We start from the raw sequence: 23956 nt of genomic DNA on the forward strand, positions 1-23956 counted from the left end.
CCGCAGGCCAGATAAAGCCCCCGTGGGCACGTGATGGAATCCGGCCCACGCCTGCCTGCCGTCGCTGGGACGAACGCGAGCAGGGAGGCCTGGTTTGTGCGTGTGCAGGGGCTGTGCACACTTGCCCTCTCACCTGCAGAGCGGCCCGGCACACGAGCGGGTGGGTGGCCCCTGCTCACCTCGTCTGGCGCCCCACTGCCCGGGAAGAAGTTGCCATCGTCATAGCGGTGAAGGGAGATATAGAGGACGTTGGGATCGTTGTAGAAGGCCTGCTGGGTTCCATTTCCGTGGTGCACGTCCTGGGAGAGCAGGGAGCAGAGGGCCCAGCGCTAGCGGGACGCCTCTGGGCTCCCAGTGTGGCCGGGTGCCTGCGCAGGGCCCCGGGACAGAAAGTAGAGCCCCAGGCTGTGTACTCGTCTGCCTCCCTCGCCCTCGGCACCGTGCCACAGTGCAGCTTCCGGCAAGGGGGAAGAGGCCGGCGTTTCACCCCACCCAGAGGCCACGGTTTCCCAGACAAAACCGTCTGGCCACTGCCACGTCTGTGAGAAGGGAGCGGACTGCAGCCGTTCCCCTTCGAGCACGTGTGAGGTGTCGGCTCTGTGCCGGACACTGGGGTGCAGCAGGAGGCCATTCCGTGGGGCCGGGAGGGACAGGTGCACACAGCACGGGGGTCCCGGGCCCCAGGCTCGAACAGCAAACTGCTTTTTTTGTTTTAATTTTTATTTATATTAAAAAAATTTTTTTAAGTTTCTTTCTTTCTTTTGAGAAAGAGACAGCATGAAGGGGGAGGGGCAGAGGGAGGGAGAGAGGGAGAATCCCAAGTAGGCTCTGTGCTGTCAGTACAGTGCCCGGTGTGGGGCTCAAACCCACGAAACCACGAGGTCATGACTTCAGCCGAAACTAAGAGCTGGACGCTTAACTGACTGAGCCACCCAGGCCCAAACCGCTTCTGATCACGATGCGTGCGTGTTAAAAGCACAAAAGTGGGGCAGGGCAGCCAGGCTTCCTACCAGGCCTGAGGCCATGCACGGCCCGGGTCAGGGCTGGAGAGGGCCACCAGGATGGGCAGCTGGCTTCACACATGTGAGAAGCTGTGGGCAAGTCAGTGATTTTAAAGCCCGGGAACTGCTTGGTATCTTTGTTATTTATAACAGTTGTCTGTGAGGAGGGCTTGGGTGGCTCGGTCGCTTGAGCGTCCGACTTCGGCTCAGGTCATGATCTCACTGCTCGTGGGTTCGAGCCCCGCGTCGGGCTCTGTGCTGACAGCTCGGAGACCGGAGCCCGCTTCGGATTCTGTCTCCCCCACCCCGTCTGTCTGCCCCTCCCCTGCCCACACTCTGTCTCTGTCTCTCAAAAATAAACATTAAGAAAAGTATATTAAAAAAAAAAGTAAAAGCTATCTGTGCTCACCAGAAGAGATGTGGCAGGACAGACACCTGATCCCATCAACCAGAAAGCCACCACAGCTGAGCAGACGTGCACCAAGGCTGCGGGGACGGGAACCTTCCGCACCTGACGCAGCCCTGCACGCGCGTGTGCCCTTTCCCGCGGGGGCGCACACCCGGGGTCAGCAGCCCTACAACCATCGACTTCCCCCCGCGTCCTGCGTCGTGGACCGAGGGGATGTTAGCCACGTGGTCACGCACCGCTCCACACTTAACACCTCGGCAGCACCCCTAACTAATCCTCTGGGAGGAGTGGAGACCGGGCTCATGGGGACACGGGGACGAGGACCCGAGCACGCTAAGCACGGCCTCTGCCATCTACGCGCCCCTGGCCAGTGCCCGGCCCCTGAGAGCTTGCCGGTTTCTGCCGGGCTGGGGTTTGGTGTTTCTTTTCCCAAACTGGGAAGGAGTCCGCGGCACAAACGATCATCCCCCCTGGGTATCTATCTGCTTTTCTTCTCCCTTAAAAATTTTATAAAATAAATCATAAATGCCAAACAGAATGAAGGAGAATTAAAAAGTAAGCACCGTCCACGTCCATCCCCGGGACAAGCATTTGCGTAACTGCTTTTGGAGCTCCGCCGCGACCTACAGCTCTTACACCGCAGTTTACCCCCCAGGCAGTGGGGCCGGGGGGAGGCGGCAGGCCCGGCAGGAAAACGGGGCAGCGGCTACACGGGCGTAATCACCCAGTTTCCGTCAGGAGGGTCTGACACGCACATGCCGCATCTGGCCGTGGGAGGGCCTGGCCCAGGCCCTGCGGTGGACGCGTGAGGTTGAGGCCGGCACCGCCCCCCTGAACCCTCCTCTCCACGAGTTCTTCTGGCCGCTGCCCTCAGTCACGGGCACAGCTCTAGACGTTTCAGGAACCGGCTACTGGCAGGACGGGCAGAGGGCACCTGTCAAACGGACTCGGAGCAAGTCTGAGCTCTTACTTCCTGCGTCTCTGAGGTAGCTTCCAGGAAGTTAAGGTCCCCAAATGCAAGGTCGAAGGAGGCAGAAACGCACACAGGATGCTGTCTGCTCGGGGAAGCAGGGGGGCGCACGGCCCCCAGCCCCTCTCGGGGAAGGGGTCCCACTTACCCAGTCCACGATGAGGGTCTTGCTCACGTCCAGCCGTTGCTGGAGAAGCTTGGCTGCGATGGCCACGGAATTAAAGTAGCAGAACCCCCTGCAGATGAGAGGAGACACGGAGAGGAAACACGGGTTCTCATCCGCCTTTACGCGAGACGCGACAGAACCATCTAGGGCCCTGTGAGATTTGAAGAGGGTCTGGTGAACTCACGGCTCCGTTAACTGATGCCGCGGAGGCACAGACGGACCCCCACGGGTCTCCCGCACACGGACCGAGGTGCCCCGGGGTGGGGCACCCCTCCCTCGATGTACCAACACCCCGCCTCCTCGCCCCAGGGCCTCGCAGAACGCGCACGGGCCGGCCTCTGCAGGGGCCCTACGGCGCACAGGCCCAGAGGTCACAAAGGTTACTTGCTTACTGCACATCTGTCACGTTCTCAGACATGCGACGACGACAAAAGAATCGATCCCGTGACTGACTAACTCTGAGAGTCTTCAGGGGGGTGAGAAAGCAAACCAATTCAAGTAAAACTGAAACTCTCCACATCTGCCCCCTCCACCTAAATCTCCACAAAGGTGGGGAAACCCAGGGGGGTCCGTTTCTGGAATCCGGGCCAGCCACCTGTAAGCCCTCCCCTGGCGGGCTCCTCCGGGCCTGGGACCCGACCCACGGCTCGTGCGAACACCCGCGGGGCGCCCACCCGGCACGCTGCTGCCCGTTTCCTTCCAGCGTACGCGGCTCGTACACTTCAGGACACCCAACCACTTAGACCCCAATCAGAACAGGGCCTCCAGGGGAAGGAGGATCTTGCTCCCAAATGCCACGGAGCGTTCTGGGTCATGGCGTCCCCAGGCCACAGGGCTGCTCAGGTGAGGCCGCGCTCCCTGCGCTGCGGGAAGGAGATTCCCTCTCAGACCGCGGTCTGATGCCCTCGCTTCCAGATTTAGAGGACACGGGGCTCCCGCTCGCCTGTCTGCCAGACCCCAGGCTCCTTCACGAATGTGGGTTTGGCCTGCGGCTCCTCAGCCTGTTCTAGCTGCTCCTGAAGACAGGGTCTGCCTCCGCCTCCCCGCGCTTCCCGGCTTCCCAGCCGTGCTCCGTCTGCACGGTCCCCGCTGTGCTGTCCGACCCACCCTACTCTTTGGGGCACAGCCCGGACGTCCCCTCTCTTACCTCCACTGACACCAGCGGCGTCAGGGCCCTTCCCTCCCACATCCCATGAGATGGCATCACGGCGAACCCACCCCCAGGCACCAAGCCACTCGGGACACGACTGGTGAGGCCCAGGGTCCGGTCCCCGTGACTCTGCCCCAGGTGGGTCCGTCCCTACCTGCCACCGACTCTCCCAGGTAAACCTGGGGCAATCTGCGTGCCGCGCCCGCTACCTCGGCCAGCGCCTCAGATGTGTGCATGGTCAGAGGCACCCCTAGCCCCAAACGGAGTCCAGACCTAGCTGGCCCCTGTGGTCATGACCTTGAAACGTCAGTCTCATTGGTATCAAACCACAAGCAAGTCAGCTAAAAGGCCACACGTGAGACGACCTGAGGGGTCTGGATGGAATGTTCTAGAACAATGAAGCACCACAGGAACTCATTCTGGTGCAGGTTAAGTCCCAGCCAATTTTGTACAAGACTGAAGATGTCTAGAGATGTCTGCAGGTTCCTCTCCTTGCCCCCTCCGGTTCAGGCCACCACCTCGCCACAGCTGGTGGGTGAAGGTCACCTGTACGGCTCTGGAACTGTGCCAGCTGGGGCCCCATTTTCACTCAAGTGCAGCCCAGCCCTCCCACGAGAGGAACCGGAAACCTGCAGCCCCTGCCCGTAACGGCCGCGCGCCTACTTACATGGGCGTGCTCTCCTCCGCGTGGTGTCCTGGGGGGCGGACCACGGCAAAGCCGTTCTGCACACGGCACCAGACAGGTGGGGACAAACAGGGAGGAAAGACAGGTTTCACGTTAGTGAGAAGATGAGCCCAGACCACACACGAGGACACAGAGTCACAGCACAGCTGGGCACACAGCCGTGGGACAGGATACGGGGCAGACGTCTGGTCCTGCTCTTAAGGAGGTCTACTGGTTGTCATGGTTACTAGGATGAAAGGTGACTTCGCCCCTGACGTTTGACCTTCAACGGCTCCCCGACGAGAAGGCCTGGAGTTGCTCAGCTCTGGGATCTGGGTAGGAGTGGGCAGGGCACCCTGGGTCCCCCTCTGTTCGTGACCGGTATCCCCAAGAAGCCACCTGATGGGAACCCTGGGTGCAGACAGAGCGCAAGGGGCTCCTGCCCCAGTTTGGGCTGAACGTGAAGGACGCAGATCCAGGGGGCACGGGCGGTGCAGAAAATAAGTGACCCATTTACTCAGCGGAAACAGCTCAGAGGCTACAGGGTGCCCCCCTCCCCCGGGACCCGTAAGTCACGTGTGCTTTACAGAACCATAATACACTGCTCAGCAGCCACGGAAAACGATGTGCACGGGCACCTCTTGTGTGGCCCGCGGGGAGCTGTGTGGTCAGGCTGGGAACAGCCCCCGGGGCGGGCTGACCCCCGGGGCGGGCTGACCATTGGTGACGGGGCCTGCTGCAGGACCAGCTCGGGGAGGGACGCGCTCACACGGGAGCCCCCGCTTTGCGCACCCTCAACACTGTCCTATGCGCGGGCCCCGCACCCGGTTCCGAGCACAGGCGGCACCCCCTTGGGGGTCTCCGTGTCCCCATCCTAAGACTCCATCACCACAGTGCCAGGGCAAGGGAGGCAGGCGGCTGGTGCCACGGGAGCCGGCAATGCCAGAGACGCATAGGCCCTCTGCCCGTTTTCTCCAGCAGGCTCGAGGGGACAGCAGCTCTGCCCGAGGACGTGTGATGCCGGGATCAAACGTATTGACTTCGTGAAAGTTCTCCCGTTGAGTGAACAAAAGGGAACGACGGGGAAGTGGGTGCAGGGCGAGACCGTAGCGTCATCTGAGAAGCCCACGGCCAGCTCCTGCCTGCGCTCAGACGACCTTCCCGAGGAGATGGGCGCCCAGAGTAACGGTTTCGAAAATCAGTGATGTTTTAAATACTATGCAACAAACTGTGTCGAGATTCTGGAAGGTGTGTCTGCCTAACTCATGAGCCAGGACTTCCAAATGAGCCACACTGGGTCGGGTGCCCTGTCCAACCTGCAACAGACCAGTGGGTTCCATGCCAAGGAGAGGATCCCACTGCTACCGTTTCAGGTTCTGCACTGCAACTCATCTTCCAGAAACTTCCACGTACGGAACCGCAGTGGAGCATCAAGGAGGAATCTGCACCGCTGTCTGAGAAAGCCATGCGAACGCCGTCCCCTCTCACACGCCCACGTCTTGTGGGGCCACAGACTCGTGCAGGAGCAGGTCTGAGACCACCTGATCCACTAAGACAGGCGTCGCTGCTATTTTCAAGTTAATAAGCAGTTTTGAAAATCCCACTTGAATCTCTCGTATGGTCGGGGTGATGACACAGCTCGTACACAAAAGCTCTCGGGGTTCTTCAAAGTTGTCGGGAGTGTAAGGTGCTCTGAGACCGAAGCTTCGAGAGCCGCTGTGCTATCACGCACTTTCACCAAGGCCGGAGGTGCTCCCGTCGATGAGTGGGGACCCGCGGCACAGGGCCCACCCTCGCCCCTGGACAGGAGCCACCCTCCCCCAGTCACCGCCTCCTTGTCTAGACAGACCCACTGGGGGCCGTCCTCCCACCCCCACCCTGGAAAGCCTCTGGCAGCCCTCCTCCAGGCCGGTTTCTGCAGGGTCCCCACTGACCTTCAGCTCCCCCGTGGCCACCTTGAAGACCAGCTCCACCACGCAGCCCACGGCCAGGCGGGCCGCGCCCGACGAGTGCACCTCGTTCCATATGGTGTCGCTGTCCACCTGTGGAGACAAGGGCACTGCGGTGAGGCGTGTCTCGGCCTGTCACCCCCGCCCCCCGACTCTTGTGGGGCCGTGCAGCTGGGGGCTTGTGGAGTCTGGGGGCTCTCCCTGCCAAATCCCAGTACGGGGCTGCTCGCTTCTCTTTTACCGATTATAGGACACACCCAGCTCACATTCGGCCTCACCTTTTTTTTTTAAGATATGGCAGAAAATACCGAACGAGAAAAGAACCATAAACGCAGCACGAATGGGACGTGCGCACCTCTACCCCTACCCGAGGTGCCCCTGCTTTCCTCCATCGCCCCGATGTACGCGAGGCTCCGAGCAGGGGCGTCTCACACACCCAGCTCTGTTCCTGTTTGGTTTCACGGCAGGTGAGCGATGCTGACAGCGAAACGAAACCTAAGAAAAACTGGAACGAGAGGTCCCTCCAGAGTCTGACCCTACTTTGTGCTGGAGAGAATGAGCCACTCTGCGTGTCTGACGGGAGCGCGGGGTGGGAAGGGAGGAGCCAGCCCGCGAGGGACCTCCTGGAGGGCCGCGCACCCCGCGCGGGAAAACGTGGTCAGGTAATTCCCGTCTGCGTCCTGGCTTGTTTGCGGAGACACACGTCCAACGTGTCTGGCTGATGTGGGCATTGAAGACGACCAAGAAATTGGAGCGGCCAGTTCCGGAAGTCACCTTGTGGGGGCCTGGGCGGGACCGGAGCGCCAAGATGGAGCACACAGCCCCCCTCCCCCCCCGGGTGCCAGGCCAAGGGCCCCCGAGCCGCCATCTGTGGCGGGGCGACCGGAGCCTCGGCCGCGCACACGTAGGGCTCATGTGCCCTTCCTGGGGGCGCACCCTGCCCGGTGAAGGTTTGGAGGAGCAGTGCAGTCACAAGCCTGTTACCTGCAGCGTGGTGCCTGCGAAGTCCATTTGAGAGCCCCCCCCCCAACAAATCAGCCCCTCCGAGCGCTGAACGCTCTGGGACTCCAGAGACCGAGGCCACCCACACAGCGACACGCAGAGGTGACACAGCCCCGTCGGGGCCTGCCCAGGTCCGTCCGGGCGCAGCCGGGCTCCTGCCCGCCTGGCCAAGACACCGACCGTTATGCAGGGGTTGCATTTCCCGCAATGAACTCGTGAAGCTTCGTCTTCAAAGCGAGACGACTGAAAATACATTTATGAGGGGTTCAAGCCATTTCCGGAGGACGGCTATTCTCTGCAGTGAGCAAACCTCTGTGTTCTTTAAACAGTTTCCAAATGTCAAAAGAATGCTCTGCACTTTGCCGACTCTGCACGGCATTAATATTCGACTTTCAAAGAGCGGCTTCTGTTGTAAACGATACCGTCCCGCTAGTCACGGAAGCAGCTTTTCAAACAGAGCTGGCCCGGGCCAACCTACGTCAGCTGCAGAACCGATTCGTTACAGTCGAAGGGGACGGTCCTCGGGCGAGTGGCAGGGGCATCCCACCACCGCTGCTGAGCCTCCCGGGAGGGAGGACGAGGGTGTCCAGGGCAGGCTGGCGCGGATGCTGCCCCCGAGGACCAAAGGCAGTTTACGCAAAACCACTCAGGTTACTCCTCAAAACGTGAGGATTTTGGGTTCTGAGCCCAGGGAACCAGCCCGGTACACGCTCTGACGGGTCTCTGTGTGTGACCCCGGGGCGGGAGCCCTGTGATGTCTCGTCCAGAGGGAAGGACGGAGTCCCAGGCTGCCACTGCTGGGCCAGCCTGGGATGGCTGCCTTCCGGCCCTGAGTTCCAGGGGCAAGAGCCCCGGGGAGGGCGAGGCAGGAGGGCCACTGCCACTGCAGGAGCTCCAACGAGGAACCAAAGTGCAAATGGGCTGCTACGTTTCTTCCAGCAGAGGAAAACTTGGAGGACACTTCCTGCAGAGATTCAGAAGGGATGTACCGGAGGCGGCCGGTGCCGGGCACACCACGGCCCCTGGGGAGCCACGTTGCTCAGGGCGCCCGGGCCAGCGAGGGGGCCACAGGGCCAGCAGGGAGGGGGATTCACCCACACCACGTCCCCTTAAGGGGAAGATGGAAAAGATCAGGAGGTGAGCAAAGCAGCGGATCCTTTCATTTGGTCTGAAAGAAGCTTCCACTGACTTCAAACTCTCTTTTCGGCACAGTTAAGGGAAAAGGGGTCTGCAAACAACTTGAAAACACCGTCCCACACCCTAAATGTTACTTCAGAATAACTTTCAGGAAAAGCGGAGAGGCCCCTCCTCACCTGCGTCAGCACCCAGAACACGCACACTCCCACCCACACTTAGGCTCCCGGGGTCTGCTTGGCTCTCCCGAGACCCCACCAGTGACGCCGGGCCCACACACGCAAAGTGCTTCTCCACCCTCCTGGGAGCGGGGATTATGGAGAGGCCTCGAAAGACAGCCATCCCCGAAAGACCCTACGGTTCACGCCTTCTACCAGTGAGTCCCCAGGCTCCCTCTACCCAGTTCAGCGCTCTCATGCCCGGATGTGAAGGTGGGTGCTGCTTGGTCTGCAGGGGCTCAGATCTGGACGCACCCTTGGCGGGGGCTGCCTGGCTCCAGGCCCCAGGCCCGACTTGAGCTCTCTCTCCCTTTTGCAAATTACAAATCCTGCCTCGCACGGCGCGCTGGCTGCAGGGCAGCCGAATCCAAGCCTTTTCAAGTCTGGCCAAAAATTTGCCCCGAATTAAGAGATTGCAGCCTACTTACAATATAAAATAAAATAACTCTAGGGGGCTTGGTGGCGGTATGAGTAAATGCCGTTTATTCTCTTTCTGACGGGATAATTTTCAAAGCAGCGAGTTTTGTAAAGACTCAGGAAGAAAACAATTTTGTTTCATTTCCATAACAGAATCCAGACCTGGGGCTTCACCCTGCGATCTGTAATTAGGCTCACACTCTGCCCCTGCGCGGCCTCCGCCAAAGCGGCTTTGTTGTCCGCGGTGTCCTGCCGGCCCCTTCCCTCCGCGGCCGACTGCGCTATTTCACGGGCCACGCGGCCTCGATGGCCAGCAGCCCCGGGCCCCGCTCTCGCCCCCCCACCCCTCTGTCATCCAGGGCGACGGGAGCCGGGGGCCGGGATGGGGGCCTCTCCCCGTTAACAAGAAGGGCTGGCCGTGGACACCTGACCTTCACCGCGCCGCGGGCAGGATGGACGTCCAGACCAGAAATCGTGAGAGACGCTGGCTCTCCTGAGCAGGCCGGCCTGAGGGCGTTATCGCTCACAGAAAAGCGGCAGCCCCCCCACCCCCCAACACAACGGCCTTCAGAGGTTCCCCGGGGCCCCCGGCTGGTGGTCGGACACAGCGATCGCACACACCCCTGTGCACCGCAACCTGAGCCGAGACGCGCGGGCTGTTCCTCCGCAGGCTGGGAGGCGAGACCGACCTGTTCCCCACGGCGCGCCTGCGTGCCAGACGGCCTTCCCGGAGGAAGGTGCCCGACTCCAGCCTACAAATGCTCCCAGGCCCCGGGCCTTTGAAGCCACACGTGTGTGGGGGGTGGGGGGTGGGGGGTGGGGGAGGGCCCGGTGGGGGGGGGGCGGCCCCACCCGCCAGACCCTGTTTACGGAAAACACCTGGCAGCAATTATCCACTCTGCGGAAAACAGGGCAGCGGTTTCTGCGGCCACTGGGGCCCGAGAACAAGCAGGACATTATTTACACATTAAAGAAGTACTTACCCCGACACCACCGCAGGGCAGCCTGACAAACACCGAGGTTAGTGAGCCTGCGGGGAGAAGGACAGTCAAGGTCAGGAGGGCAAGGTCACAGGCGCCCCGCCTACAGGGAGCGCGGCGCGGGCTCCGGGAACGGGGAGCCCAGGGGCGCTGGCACTTGCGGAAGGCGCACAACACAGCCACACTCCGAGGGGCCTGCTGGCGTCACAGGTACCTCGGCATCACCGTGTGGCTGCTGGGGGGCAGTCCCCGTGGACAGACCTCCCCCTCCCCGAGGCAACGGTCACCCCTCTGGGGGTCCGCACCGAGAGGCGGGCTCTCCTTCCAGCCTGAGCCGGCGCACCGTGCACAGGACGAGCCGAAAGGCGGTGCCCCAAGAACTCGCTGTTTAGCAACCTAACCCGGACCCCCCGCCGGCCCTCATCCTCCCGGGTTCGCGGCTCCGGCAGCACCACCCGCCCCCTGGCTACAAACAAGGGAGAGAGAAGGGCCCGGAATCACGCGGAGCATCCCGGGGGGGATGTGAATACGACACCCCCTCCCCACTTATAAACACGGACACAGCTAGGAAACCACACGGAGTGGAGCTGGCCACCCGGAAGGCCCTCCCCGGCCAGCGGCACCGGGGCAAGTCCCCTCTCCCACGGGGCTCGGGCCTGAGCCCTGGTGACAAAGACCGGGACTGTCTTCTTAGGGTGATCCAGCGCTGGCTGGCAACCAGCCTACGACTCACCTGTCACAAAGGACAGAGAGCACCCGCCCCCCTATGGCTCCATGTGGCCACGTGCCTGGGGAGGTGGCCCAGGAGACCCGCTCTGGGCTGCCCGCTGCTCCTGTATGTGCCCTGCCCCCGTGGCCCCTAGGCCTCCCCTGGTGGGTTCCTTAGGCCAGCTTCGGACTCCTGTTTTTTTTTGAGAGGGGTAGAGAGAGAGAGTGAGAGAGAGAGAGAGAGATTGAGAGAGGAAGAGAAGAGAGGACGAGAGAGAATTTCAAGCAGACTCCGTGCCCAGCACAGAGCCCAACATGCGGCTCATACTCAGGAACCGTGACCTCCTGACCTGAGCAGAAACCCTGAGTCGGACACTTAACTGAGCCGACCAGGCACCCCTGGCCTCCTGTTTGGCCGTGGCAGGGCTGCGCCCACTGCGGGGAGCCCCTCCCCCCTTCGGCCTGCCCCAGAACACTGGCTCCTGCTCTAGATGCCCGTGAGCCATACCACCGGGACCACAGGCCCGGGCCGGACTCCGGCCCCGCCCGTGCCCACCTCATCCCGACTCCCGGCATGGCCCACACGAGGCACCGAGCCACCGGGGGCCACGTCACGGGCCAGCCCCGGCCTGCACCCTCCTGCTGCTCACGTGACACACGACGCTCACATTCACCCGGGGCCACGGCGCACCCTACAGCCACCCGTCCCCTCCCACCTCTGAAATGCCTGGCCGCGGGGTCCCGACCTCAGACCGGCCTCTCCCTGCGCCCCGCCTGCTCTCCTCGTGTCTTGCTGACTGCCACTGCCTGGATCCGCGGCTCCCGCCGCCACATACTCTGATAGTTTGCCCTGTGAGGGTGGGGACACGTCTGCCTGCCTTCCCTCGTGCCCGCGGCCGGTCCACAGCCAGGAACACACAGATGTGTGAGTGGGTGGGGGGCCAGGCAGGACGTGCAGGGCAGGGGAGGGTGGCTCCCGAGGGGCTTGCCCGGCCTGCACCATGAGGGACCCTCTGCAGGGAGCCGCCGCAGGGAGCAGGTGGGCTGGGGGAGCGGGCCCGGGGAAGCAGAGGGCACGGACGCCGGGCCTCTTGCTTTGCCCCATGTCCGGGAAGAGGCCCACCTAATGGCCTAGGTCATCGACTGAGTCCTGGGACCGGTGCGGAGTCCTCGATAGGCCCTGGGGCTTCATGACGGGCTCTCTGCCCACCATGGGTGATTCTAACACAGGAACACGGCGTGGGGGATTTAAAGAGCTTCCTCCCGGATAATCCACAGGCCCGTGTGTATGCATTCGGACACATCTGGTGCCTCAGTCCAAGTGGAAGGAGGCTTTGCTAAGAGACTAGATTTCTCTTTTTGAAATTAGAACCAATACTGTCTACGTTAAAAGCATAAATCACCTAAATATTTTGACTTTGCTCATTAACCAGCAACCAAAGACCGAAATAGAAAGAAAAGGTAGGATCCTCATGCATTCCTGGGTGGGCGCTAAGCATGTGCTTCTGGACAGGAAAGCGGTTCCGGAAACAGCTCCCGAGGAACCGTGGCCGGCTCTCAGCACAGCTCATTTTCACTTGTCCCCAGCCACCTCCTCGCCTGTGGCTCACTCGGGCCTCCCGCGGTCCGGGGCCACCGTCACCTCGGCAAGGCCACAAACGTCCGGGCGGAGCGGGCGCGGATGCGTGAAGGGCCACCTTGCTTTTCCAATCAGCGCAGCTGCTGAGAGGTGGGCTGGTGGGCCCGCGGGCGTGGGGGAGGCACCGCTGCTCCCCACACGGGGTCTCACCCCTCCCGAGCGCTGCCAGGCGCCACGCGGCCATCCGACCAGGCTCCCTTTCCGGGGGCCGGCCGTCAGAAGGCCGAGACCCACACCCCTCAGCGTCCACGGTGCGCGTCGGCCGAGCCGAGCGGCCCTGCACCTCAGCGCCCACGCGGGTCTTCTCGCACACGGCTTAGAAGACTCGCTTTGGAGAGGGAGGGAACTCACACGGTGGTGTTCACGTGCCCGATTAGGGTTCTGTTAGCAACAAGATAACGGCCAACTGTACTAGGTCTGGAACAGTCAGACTGACGACAGGACGCCTGGTTACCAGCACAATCACCGGGACTCTCAAAACGGATCCCGAGCGGAGAGAAGGTAGCCGGTTAGGTGTCCCCGGAGCGACGGGAATGGGTTTCCAAACAGCGTGTAGTGGGGAAGCAAAAGGAAGCGACGATTTAGGGCCTCACCGGCGTGACCCACGCACACACGCTCACGCGCTGCCGACACAGGCTCTGCCACCACAAAAGGCACACGGAGCTCACTCGGACGGCTGCCTCGTGGCGGGGGAGGAGCAGGTGTGAGGACGACGCAAACAGGAGGGGGGCTTCGGGGGCCTGAGTGAGGAGGGGCAACCCCACACGGACCCGGGCCCAGGAGGCACCGCTGCAGGGCCAGCCACTAGGAGAGCTCCAGGCCCTCCTCCCTGAAGCCCCACATGCGCCGCGTCTCTCCTTCACCATCAGTCCTAAACCGAGTGTGAAACTAGTCCCCCAGACCTGGCCGGTTCCCCTGCCGGAGCGTCCGGGCCCGCCTCTCCCTGTGGCCCGCTTCTCCCCGCCCAACTTCACGGTCAGAAGACAACACACAAGTGCAAAAGGCCCCTTGGTGGCGGCTCAGCTGACACGGGCCTCTGGGGGCAGGCATGGGAGCAGGGGCTGAGCTGGGACGAGCCCCCTGCTAAGAGTGGGGACAGCCGCGGGGGCCTTTCAGTGCACTCGCCTGGGACAGAGTAGACACTGCCGTCCGCTGTGGGGCCGTCCAGCCGGCCCCAGGGACCGTGAGGTTGGGGGCTTACTGGTGCTGTGCCTCGGTGGCACCGACGGGGCCCACGGGATCCTCTCCCGTACTGGAGATGTTCCAGGCAGCCGAGGTGCCGCCCGGGAAGGAGCGGCATTTCCCGCAGGGTCCTGGAGGCCGCCCTGCCTGTCGCGCCGCACTGGCCTTTTTTCACGCAGCCTCCTTGCTCAGCTCGTCCCTGAGGCCACTGGCCACCTCCCCACCGTCCGCATCCTGGAAGGCTCCTTTCTGAGGCTCCCCTCTCTGGACATGCTCTGCCCGGGTTCCCACCTTTTCTGGCCCCGCCGGTCCCCAAGCCCTCCACCAGCAACCCGTCCTCCCGCACCTGCAGTCCTGCCCTTGGAGCTAGCGGCTCAGACCTCCACCCTCTGCCCGAGTCCCACTCCACGACCGCCGGGACCGGGGCCCTGGGCACACTGCAGTCCACACACGAACACCCCGCGACTGAGGGACAGAGCACACAGCACGCCCTTCTCCACAGGGAGCTGGGGAACCTCCCTCCCGTTCTGGCCAACCGTCCCCACACATCTTACGGTGTCACCTCCTACAGCGTGCCCTAAACCACGACGGCTGGGCTTTGAAAAACCGACTTGAGTAGCAAGGACAAACCCTGCTGTGTAAACAGAGAACAGAAGTACCTCTGCGGGGTGATGGCTCTTGTGACAGAACAGGCTGGGGTGGGAGGGTCTCTGGGGCACATCTGGCGTCAGCTCTCTTGGGGTTCCCAAGGGGGTCTTGGGGAGCAGAGCTCCCGGCAGCCAGAGCACCTGGCCGGGCCGTGGACCAGACCCACCATGTGGCCAGGAGGGCAAGCAGCTCTGGTGTCGTTCTGAGCCCACCAGGCCCCGGCTCCCCCTCCCAGTGGGAGAAGCGAGCCCCCAGCCGGCACCGGCAGCAAGGTCTGGGGAGCAGGGCAGGAGGGAGCCCAACAAGACGCTGGCACAAGCCCTCAGCCACACTGCTCCAGGGTGTTCTGGATGCTTCCACGTGGGGAACAAATCCCATTGGGGGCTGGTTTCTGTGACTGGACTCACACAACGGGACCCTGACGTCCAGGGGGGCGGTGTTACAAGCGGGGCTCGAGGCAGTCAGGTCACGAGGGTTGCGCATTGGTGGGCGTGGTCACTGCCTTCGGAAAACCCTGCCAGGCTCCCTCCCCTCGGACCCCAGGGAGGAGGCAGCGAGACCCGTGATTTGAAAGAGCCTGCGCCCGCCGTGTGGCATCTCGATCCCAGCCCTCCCGCTGCCGGCCTGTAAGCGACAGACTCTGGCCTCTGTCTGTGGTGCCTGGTTACAGCAGCCGGAGCGGACAAGGCAGCGGGCTCTCCCACCCGCGGCCTGGTGGCCCCTCGACCTCGCTCTGCGTGTCCTCCTGGAGAAAGGGTGTCTGCAAAGGCCTCCGCTCAGCTCCTCCTCGCCCTTCCAGGCTCAGCCACGGCTGCAGGTGGGGAAGGTCTCTGCCCGGAACCGGCGAGGCGGCACCCATGTCGTGGGGCGCTCGCTCTGGAATCTCACGCACCTCCTCATGTCCCCTTGTTCCCACAGTTCCAACACTGTCCCTGCCACCCCTCAGAGGGTCCGGGCAGCCGTGGCTCGCCCGTGATTGCTTTATGATGCTCTCCTCCCTTTTTCTCACTTTCCCCGGAAGCTTCTGCACGGCAGGAACGCTCCCTGGACTTTCTGATTCTTCTCCCTGTTGTCCAGGTCCTGCCCCTGTTCTGCTCTGCTTCCTAGGGGATGGAGCTCACCTCCCCTCCAGCCTGGGACTCTCTACTGTCTGATGTGGCGTGAGTGTTCTGGGTCTCCTCCATGCTGGCTGCACTTGTCCACGTTACGTGGACGTGGTAGCTCTCTTTATGGGTAACGACAGCTTCAGTTTTCTTCAGTGTCCCTGATCTGTCCCAGAAATCTGTCCTCTGAGCTGCCCTGTTTCAGGATCTTTCTCCCGCTAAGCGCTTCCCTGGGGGGGGGGGGGGGGAGGATAATCCTTGGTCATCTATTCATAAGACTGAGGACCTAAGAGCCACTGGGAGCTCCGGGCACACGGTGGGCTCACAACTGGTGGCTCCCCGTTGGGATCCCGTCAGCTTCCGTAGGGCCGGTCATTCTCTGAGGAGGTGTCGGCAATGTCTGCCTGGGGCAGGGGAGGCCTCTCAGAACCTCTGGCCAGCCCCGGATGTGACCCCTCCCCACCCTCTGTCCCGGGCCCAGGTCTCTGCAGTGGCCAAGCCGAGCCCCCCCAAGTTGGGGGTGTCCACCCCCAGCCCTAGCTCGGGAGGGCACTTTCTGGCACCTGCCGTCCCCCTGCCGTCCAGCCCCCAGGCTCTCCCGTGCTGCTGGCTCCTATGTCCCCAGAACAAGGGTTCACGTTGTCCGAAAGCCTTGTTACTACAGGGCAATGGGGCTCAGGGAGTAATATGACTGGCCGCCCTAGGACAGGACCCTGATCTCCTCCTGGCCACCAGCTCCACCCCGTCCAAAGACTAAAGCGCTTCATTCGTGTCAGGTACCTCAACGCCTACAGCATTTCTAGCACAGAAGACGCGCTCCCCGAGGGAGGAAACGACTGCACGCGTGAAGCAGGGCACACACCCACGCGTGCACCGAGGGAGTGACCGGCCACACCGTGGTGGGATCGCCCAGCACAGCCTGAGCAGAGCCTTCGGTGACAGGGGGGAGGAGGCCGCCCCCCGCGTGCCTCCAGGTTCAAGGTGGTTGGGAGGCTGGGGTCAAGGTGCCCCCGACAGGTCATGACGGGGGTGGGGTCTGCGCCCAGGAGCCCGAAGGTCCGGAGGCTCCGGACCCGCCTGTGCTGGAGGTCCCTGCTCAGACCACCCCCCCCCCCCACCTCCTGGGCGTTGACGCAGGAGACGCCGGTCAGCAAGTCCCTTCGCTCAGGCCCACCAGCGCGGAAGCCCCCCACCCCGCGGGGAGCCCGCGTGGGGCTGCCCCTGCCTCCCGGACTCCGGGCTCACTGCCGGAGAGGGCTGGCAGCAGGTCCGCGGCTCGAGTATCCCCCGATCCGCCGCCAGTGTCTACGCCCTGCCACGGAACGTTCCGCAAGACCGGCGGTTCTCGCCCGCCGTGGCCGCAGCACCCCTGGCCCAGGCAGGAAACCAGCAGCCTCCGCCCGCCCGCCCCTCAGTACCTGGTGCAGGCCCCGCGCAGGCGCAGGACACGCCCGGTGGGCGGCGCTCAAGGGGCGGGGCCAGCGAGCGCGGGCGGTAAAGGTAAAGAAGGCCTTGAAATACCTAGAAGTTTCTTACTGTCCAGTTTCTGCCTGTTGAGGGGGTTCGTGCCATAGAGCAGGGCGTGCGCCTCCGAATGCACCGTCTGCAGCTCCTCCAGGGTGGCCTTCCGTCCGCGGATGCACTGCGGGGACAGAAGGAACAGGTGCGCACGTCTCCCTGTGCCTTCAGGGCTTCGTGTCAACAGAAGGCAGTTCCACGAACACCGTCACCCCGGAGGAAACTGAATTTTATACGTGCACGGGCACACGGTTATTTGGTCCTCGCAAAACAACGTAAACAGCACCCAACACAACGTTTAAAAAATATTTGAAAAATGTTTTGGAGGCTTTACGCGTTAATTATAACTTTGAAAACGTTTAGAAAGATAATTCCAGCCTTCGACGCTTTAACCTTCCCTGTCACCCACACGATTTGGCATCAAATTGCCACTTAGCCTTCTAACTGCTGGGGCCCCTGCCGGGGATGGGGGGTGGGGCTTGCCACAAGCCCTGGGAGCTGCTCCCCTAGCGCCCGTGCGGGGGGCGGGGCACCAGGCCCCTGCACGGGAAAGACACCCTTCCTGCCATCCTCGCCGGGCCCTTCGGCTACCTTCACTCGTCACCTGCCTGTCCCCCGCTTTTCCTTTGGTCTGGAAATTCCTCAAATCGAGACTCCACAGCGATGTCCACGTTTCCCCCCAGAAATTAACATAAAATTCACTGTTCTTTACAGGAGCTCCGCTTACTTAAATTTGTAAGAGGAGGGCAGTTTATGGAGCGAGATTAAAGTTCACGTTTCTGAGGGCGACAGTCCCACGGGCGTCTACACGACCCTGGGGGCCTTGGTGGGGCTCCCGAGCGCAAGGCGGGCCTGGGGCTGCTCCCGCTGGCTGTGACAGCTTCCTGAGGGACGCCGTGGACGCGGGAGATGAAGGGAGCGGAGCGGGCAGGTGCAGGCCGGCGGCCGCACGTCTGCCAGCCGGGCCTCCCCGCGTGGACGGGGCCGTGAGGCCGCGCCCTTCGCTGCCCAGCCGAGCCCGACGCGGCAGCACAGGGAGGGGAGCCCGGCCCTTGGGGCTCCCTCAGTCGTCCACTGGACGGGGGGGCCCTGACCAGGAGGTTCTGGTCTCCAAGTGGCCGGGGACCTTGGGAAGTCCGGGCACTGCCAGTGCCTCTAACCTCTGTTGTCAAGGGCTGACGCCCACCACCCGTGTGAAGCACCTGGGCCCTGCGCTCTGCCCTAGGGGCCCGTGTGGGAGCCTGTGGAGGCAGGGACGCCATGTCCCTCGGGGCTGCGTGAAGCAGGTGGTGTACCCTGAGGTCAGTGTCCCCGCACGTCAGGGACACCTGGCTCTGCGTCCCGCGTGTCACCGTGTGTTTCACACGGGCCTCCTCCCAGCCGTCCTGCTGACTCAGGTCTGACCCCACGTCTGACAGACCCCCTCCTCCCTGGTGTCCACGTCCACAGGTCCAAGGATGCCCCACAGCCGCCGGCCACCAAGTGGCAGCACTCCGCCTCGGGGCAGACGAGGGTCCCATTCTCCCCACGTGTTCTGTCTCATGGTCTTATCCCTACCGATCCTGTGCAATCTTCTATCTGAAAAGCCCCCAGAGGCCCCCCGACTGAGGGGACCCTCCAGGAGAGGCCAGAGGGTAAAGAGCAGTCACGGGGAGCGGTCCTTTGAAGGAGGAGCAGGGGCCCTGGTCCCATGAGGGACGCCGAACAGGACACCAGGGCATTGGAAGATCTCCTCGGAGGGGTGCCTGCCAGGGCGCTGCTGCCCCCCGGTGGTGCAGCCTCCGGCCAGACCCCGGAGCAGGTGCCGTCCTCCGTCCTGCCCAACCAGGCAGGGTCACGTCCTCCCCGGAGGGCACCGTGGGGCTCTCGTGCCCCTTTCCCCTCCCCAAATCCTGTATCACCAGACGAATTTAAATTCCCAACTACTGTAGCTTCTGAAGGAGAACAGATGGACACACAGAGGGGGTGCTGCTGCCCCCACGGCCCTGACGTGCCTGCTCTAGGGCTCTTGCCTGGGTCACTGTGCAGGGAAGTACGTGCCACCCGCATCCCGTCCTTGCTTTTGCGGGATGGACATAGGTCCCCACTTGATGGGCATATGGGGGGCCGGCCGCCATTGTCCTGCTGTAGGGGGGCACAGGGGAGGCTAGGGGACAGGAGAACAGGGGAAACGGGGGACACGGGGACAGACAGGGATAGAGGAGACAGGGGGACAGAGGGGAAAGGGGGGACAGAGGGGGCGGGGATAGAGGGAGCAGGGGGACAGGGATGGAGGGGGATGGGGATAGAGGGACAGAAAGGGCAAGAGGATAGAGGGGACAGAAGTGACAGGGGAACAAGGAGGCAGGACAGAGGCGGGCTCCCCCAAGGGAGGACCTGGGTGTTCAGGAAAGCAGACCGAGCCTCTTCCCGCCCACACACCGGTGCCTGATGCCCTGGCAGGAATGCTCACGGGCGCCCCCAGCCTGTCGCGACCTGTCGCCCGGAGCCCAGCAGCTGCCCTGGGGGCGGCCTTACCTCGCATTTGCCCCGGAGGCCCGTCTCCTGCAGCCGAGACCAGATGCTCTGGATCCGCCCCGCGTGCTCGGGGTGGCTGTTGGTGTTCCCACAGGTACACTGGTGTTTCAGCATCAGCGTGTCGTACACGAGGCCTGGGGACGGGAGCGGAGTTGGCCGCGGTCAGCGGGGCCCTCGGGGGCCTCTGGCAGCAGGCCCGCCGCCCTCCACCCACCCAGAGAGCTGCCCGGCGGGGCAACCTGCCACTTCCCTGGGAGCGGCCGGGCCAGCGTAGCCCCGCGTCCCCTAGGTCGATTTATCTGGAAACTGCAAGTTCACTGGAGGCCGAGCGCGGTTCACAGAAATGGGAACAGGGGCTGTGTGCCGGCTCACCGCACATGCCCAGGGGTCCCCGGGGCAAGTCAGGAAGACAAGGAAAGATGCCCCAGCCCGCTCCCAAGCCCAAGCCGTGTGGCACTCATGTTCCAGGATGGTGCTGTTTTCCCCCCAACTAAGACGCTTTAGGCCCCGGATCCAAGTCCCTCTTGTCGGGGAGCAGCCTATCAAGCAGTTCCGAGGACCGTCCAAGGTTTGTGGGGGCTCAGAAAAAAGGTAAGACTTGTTTCTTACTCTCAGAACCCTCCGGACTGGCTGGGACACGTGTGCGATGACACAGACACACGGGCAAGCACGTGTGGTGAGAATTAACACAGAATACGGGTAACCAGCTGCCTGGTCTGCAGCGTCCTTGGGGGCACAGCGGGGCACCAGGGAGCCTTGGGGATGGGGTGGCCCTTGAGGAGGGACGCCCGGCCGGCCCCCAGACGGGATGGGGACACTCCCAGACCAGAGTGACTGATGTCACGGCCAGGAAAATCTCATGCAGGTGGACGTATCCTGTGCATCTGGACACGGGGCTGGAGAAAGGGGAGGGCAGGGGCGGGCTGAGCGCACCTGCTCTATGTCCCCCCCCCCCGCCCAACAGTGGGTGGAGAAGGTTCGGGGCCCACGTGACATCTGCCGGGAGGGGTGTCCCGCTGCCCCTGCCGCAGCACTGTCTGTAGTCCCCCCGTACCTGGTCTCCCAGGGCACAACCGGAAGGTCAGGCTGGCTGAATGGACCCGCTCGGGCAGGCAGGGGCCTGGGAAGGGGCATGTGTGGCTAAGACCCGCTCCCGCGGGCAGAGAAAGGTGGGGACCCCGTGAGACGAGCTGTGCTGTCAGACCCACGGCTACTTCTATGCTCCTGATGCTGGAGAACGGAGGCAGTGTCACCAAACACAGGAACAGGGCTGCAGGATGAGCCCGCCTCTACAGGGCCAAGCTGGACGCCTGGCCTCAGGACGTACTGGGCCCAGTACTGCCTCTCAGTCTCTCGTGAGTCAGGCTAACGGGAGTCAGTCCCCTCGTGTTGTAGCATTCCTGGGTTATACCAGCAAGACTGGGTGGGGCAGGGAGGACTTCCGGTAAAAAAAGCAGCTGGCGAAGAACAGGCCTATGGGACCAAGAGCGCTCACCACCCACGCGCTAAAGTACGTGTACAAGACACGTGTACCCGGGAGGGTGCGTTCTGCAGTTTGTAATGGCAACATACATACATACGTGTGCACGCGCGTGCACATGTGGAATGCGTGTACACGAACAAGACGAACGTGGCATCATCCCGACACAACAGTCGGCTAGTCTTTACTGATCCCGTGGCGGGAACTTTCGAGGTGACCCCAGGTCACTCCCGCTTACAGACAGGAACCTGGAATCCGGAGAGAAACCGCACGAGTCTGCGGAGCCGAGGAGCCAGGACGCTCTGCCGCCACGAGGGCGAGCTAGGACCACGTGCACGGGATGCCGCCAAGGCAGGGCGTGGAGAGTTGCCAAGCCCACGGCGACAGCCGAGTCCCGTCTTTGGAACCTGTCCGTCCAGTTGTGCACAGAAACAGATCTGGAGGACTTAAACCCGATCCTGAGGGTGGCTACCTCTGGGGGGTGGGATTCCAGGCAACTGTCAATTTCTCGGTGTTTCTCTCCTGTTTCTTTTCGGTGAGCTCGTCCTATTTTATACATTTTCAAAAAGCAATAAGGCAGATGAGGCCACTGGCCAGGCCACTGCAGGGGACGCACAGGCACAAAGGCGCCCCGGGGGCCTCCCCGGCCCCCACGGTGGGCACATTTCCACCATGGTTACAGGGACTGGGGTCTTTTAGGGACGTGCCCATCTATTTGTGACCCTCTGCAGTTTCCTGGTTTCTTTCTGAAAAGCAACGATTCGGCCTCTGGATAAATACTGATGAAACTTTCCTCTGAATATAGAAAGTACCCTTTTAACAAGGAGAACTTGGGCACGTTCAGACGGTCCATGTTAACAGCGTGCGGACAGGACGTTTTAGAGGTCTGTCTGAAGGACGAAACCGTTGTGCTTTTAGGGATTGTGCTCTTTGTCCGTCACCAGAAAGAACCAATGGCCGAGGAGGATGTGAAGAGCCGTCCTGGCCGCCCTCTGTCCCGGGCCGGGCATGGCTGGGCAGCGTGGACGCCCGGGGTGCAGCCCGCTGCCTGACTTGGGAGGGCCCGACTCAGAGCCCAGAGCCTCTGGCCCGGGTGGGCGCCTGCCCGGCCACACAGCCCTCGTCCCTGCCTGCAGGGGGCGGTGCCGGTCAAGCAGAAACAGTCCTGCTGGCAGGTGTCGCCGTGCTCCCGCAGGGGTGGGGCAGGGAGGACTAGGGGATCCGGAAGGCCAGACCCGGAGGCTGCCTGAGCTGCCCCAACTGTGCCCACAAGCTCCCTGGGCCTCACAGCCGAGGCCCCACCTGAAGCTTCGGTTCACAGAAGGGCGGCTGAGAAAGCACGAGGTCGCGGTCTCTGCTGACCACAGATGGGAAGCTACCCGGTCTGCCGGCCACGGTGGCCTGTGGGTGGGCGGTCTCTGGAGGAAACGGGTTCTCCAGCAAAGGGGGGATGGGCTTTGGCACCCAGGAGAGACCGCAGCATCAGAGAAGGGGGTGGGGCGCCTCAGTGACCAGCCCAGCCAGTCCCCCAGCCAGGGCTCCGCCCAGGCGCAGATCAGACCAGGTCAGGGGTATCCCCTCGCCCTCCGGACAGTGCAGCCCGGGGCGGGCCTCCTGCGTCTGCTCCGGCTGCGCCCCAGTCTCGCCCGCAGGTGCCGGTCGGCCGCCCCAACCCACACGCCCCCATGCACGGTACCTGTGGTGAACCTCGGTTTGGTGGGGGGCTCCTGCACGGACATGGGGAAGGTGGCAGACGCCGGGGACGACTGCGCCCGGGACAGAGGCCGGTGGCCGCCAAAGGACACGGGGATGCCGGCCGCCTCCATGGACGCCTGGTAGTTCCTCAGCTGGTGGATACGCTGCTGTTCCAGTAGGAGGGCTTGCTGGGGGGGGGGGGGGGGGGAGAAGACACAGGCTCTTGTTGCCCCCACGTCACCTGCCCCCTCCCCGGCTGAAGGGCTACACGGATCTCTTCTCTAACGGCTCTGGGCACCCGCATGCAGCGCACAGTTCAGGAACTCGCTGGGGCGGCTGCCGGGACGGGCTGGCTGCCTGGTGCCCGAGGAGTCCCCACCTGCAGGCAGCCCTCCCGGGCGAGTCTGCTGTGCTCTTGCTCTGACCAAGAGTCCCTGACGCGCAGCCAGAGACGCGAGAGAAGAGCACGCCTCGGGGTGGAACGGCTGACTCTTCCATTTGCCACGTTTGCTCCCCGGCCTCCTGGCGCCCCACACCCCGGCCCGAGGGCAGAAAGGCGCCACTGAGGCAAAGAAATGTTCCGTTCAGGTTCCAGGTGCCCGGGGCTCGGCCGACCGACCGGGTGTCAGGGGGCAGAGATGGGCGGATGTGCCTCTCTGAGGACGGGTGGGGACCCAGGTGGACAATGCCCAGGACCCCACGTTGGCTGCCTGCCAGCAAAAACCACCAGAAGGAAAAGGAGGTGAAGCAATTAAACATACTTTCACAAACGCCTCTTTTTCACAAAACTGTATTTCTAGGAGTCGGCTTTGGTAAGGGCTCAATACCACAAGGGCCCCAAATGGGCAGCGTGGTGTGGGCACTGCCGGCCAGCCGGGCTCAGTGATGCCAGGAGTCTGCAACGGCACAAGAGGGAGCCCCTCCCCTTGTCCAGACCGCCCCTTGTCCAGACCGCCTCTGTGGGGCAGCGCTTTGGTGCCTGGGGCGCTGATAACGTGGACCCAGAAGCCACAGAGGGACCCCCTCCGAAGGAGCGACAGAAAAAGCACGAGATGCCGCCTGCCTGCAGCATGCCCCCCGCGGACTGTGGGAGCCGCCACACTCCAGACACAGCTCCGCTGCTCAAGGCTACGATCGGATTCCACTTCCTGCGCACCCCTGGCCGGCTGCCCTAGTGGTTTCGTGGGCGTGGAAGTTTTATTTTTCACTATAAATTGATAAATCTTTCATCAGTTTACTCATCAGTCTCTAGTGGGTTTGGTCGTTGTGTGTCAGTGCCTGGAACTACGTACCTGTGCCACACCATTTTTCCAGATCTGTAAAGTTGGTCACCACTGCCTCTTGGGCCCCCAAAGGCCCTGACTACCTTTTTGATCAATTAAGAAATCAATCTCCCTTGGGATGCC

General features: G+C 62.8%; 1 protein-coding gene across 7 annotated transcripts in view; it reads right to left on the reverse strand.

Moving 5' to 3' along the window:
* Positions 1-23956, reverse strand: part of HDAC4 (histone deacetylase 4) — a 294826-nt gene that overhangs the window by 29878 nt on the left and 240992 nt on the right. For 6 of the 7 annotated variants that reach the window (XM_023259940.2, XM_045034698.1, XM_023259939.2 and 3 more), the window contains 8 exons: positions 22552-22738; positions 19376-19509; positions 16862-16982; positions 10064-10110; positions 6295-6402; positions 4364-4419; positions 2529-2616; positions 180-299 (listed from right to left, as the gene is read on the reverse strand). In XM_023259940.2, coding sequence (XP_023115708.1) covers positions 180-299; positions 2529-2616; positions 4364-4419; positions 6295-6402; positions 10064-10110; positions 16862-16982; positions 19376-19509; positions 22552-22738 — 861 coding nt within the window. The remainder of the gene's footprint in view (positions 1-179; positions 300-2528; positions 2617-4363; positions 4420-6294; positions 6403-10063; positions 10111-16861; positions 16983-19375; positions 19510-22551; positions 22739-23956) is intronic. The other variant, XM_023259938.2, reaches the window with a different exon arrangement.

The sequence above is a fragment of the Felis catus genome, chromosome C1, assembly GCF_018350175.1.
Source record: "Felis catus isolate Fca126 chromosome C1, F.catus_Fca126_mat1.0, whole genome shotgun sequence".
Lineage (NCBI taxonomy): Eukaryota > Metazoa > Chordata > Mammalia > Carnivora > Felidae > Felis > Felis catus.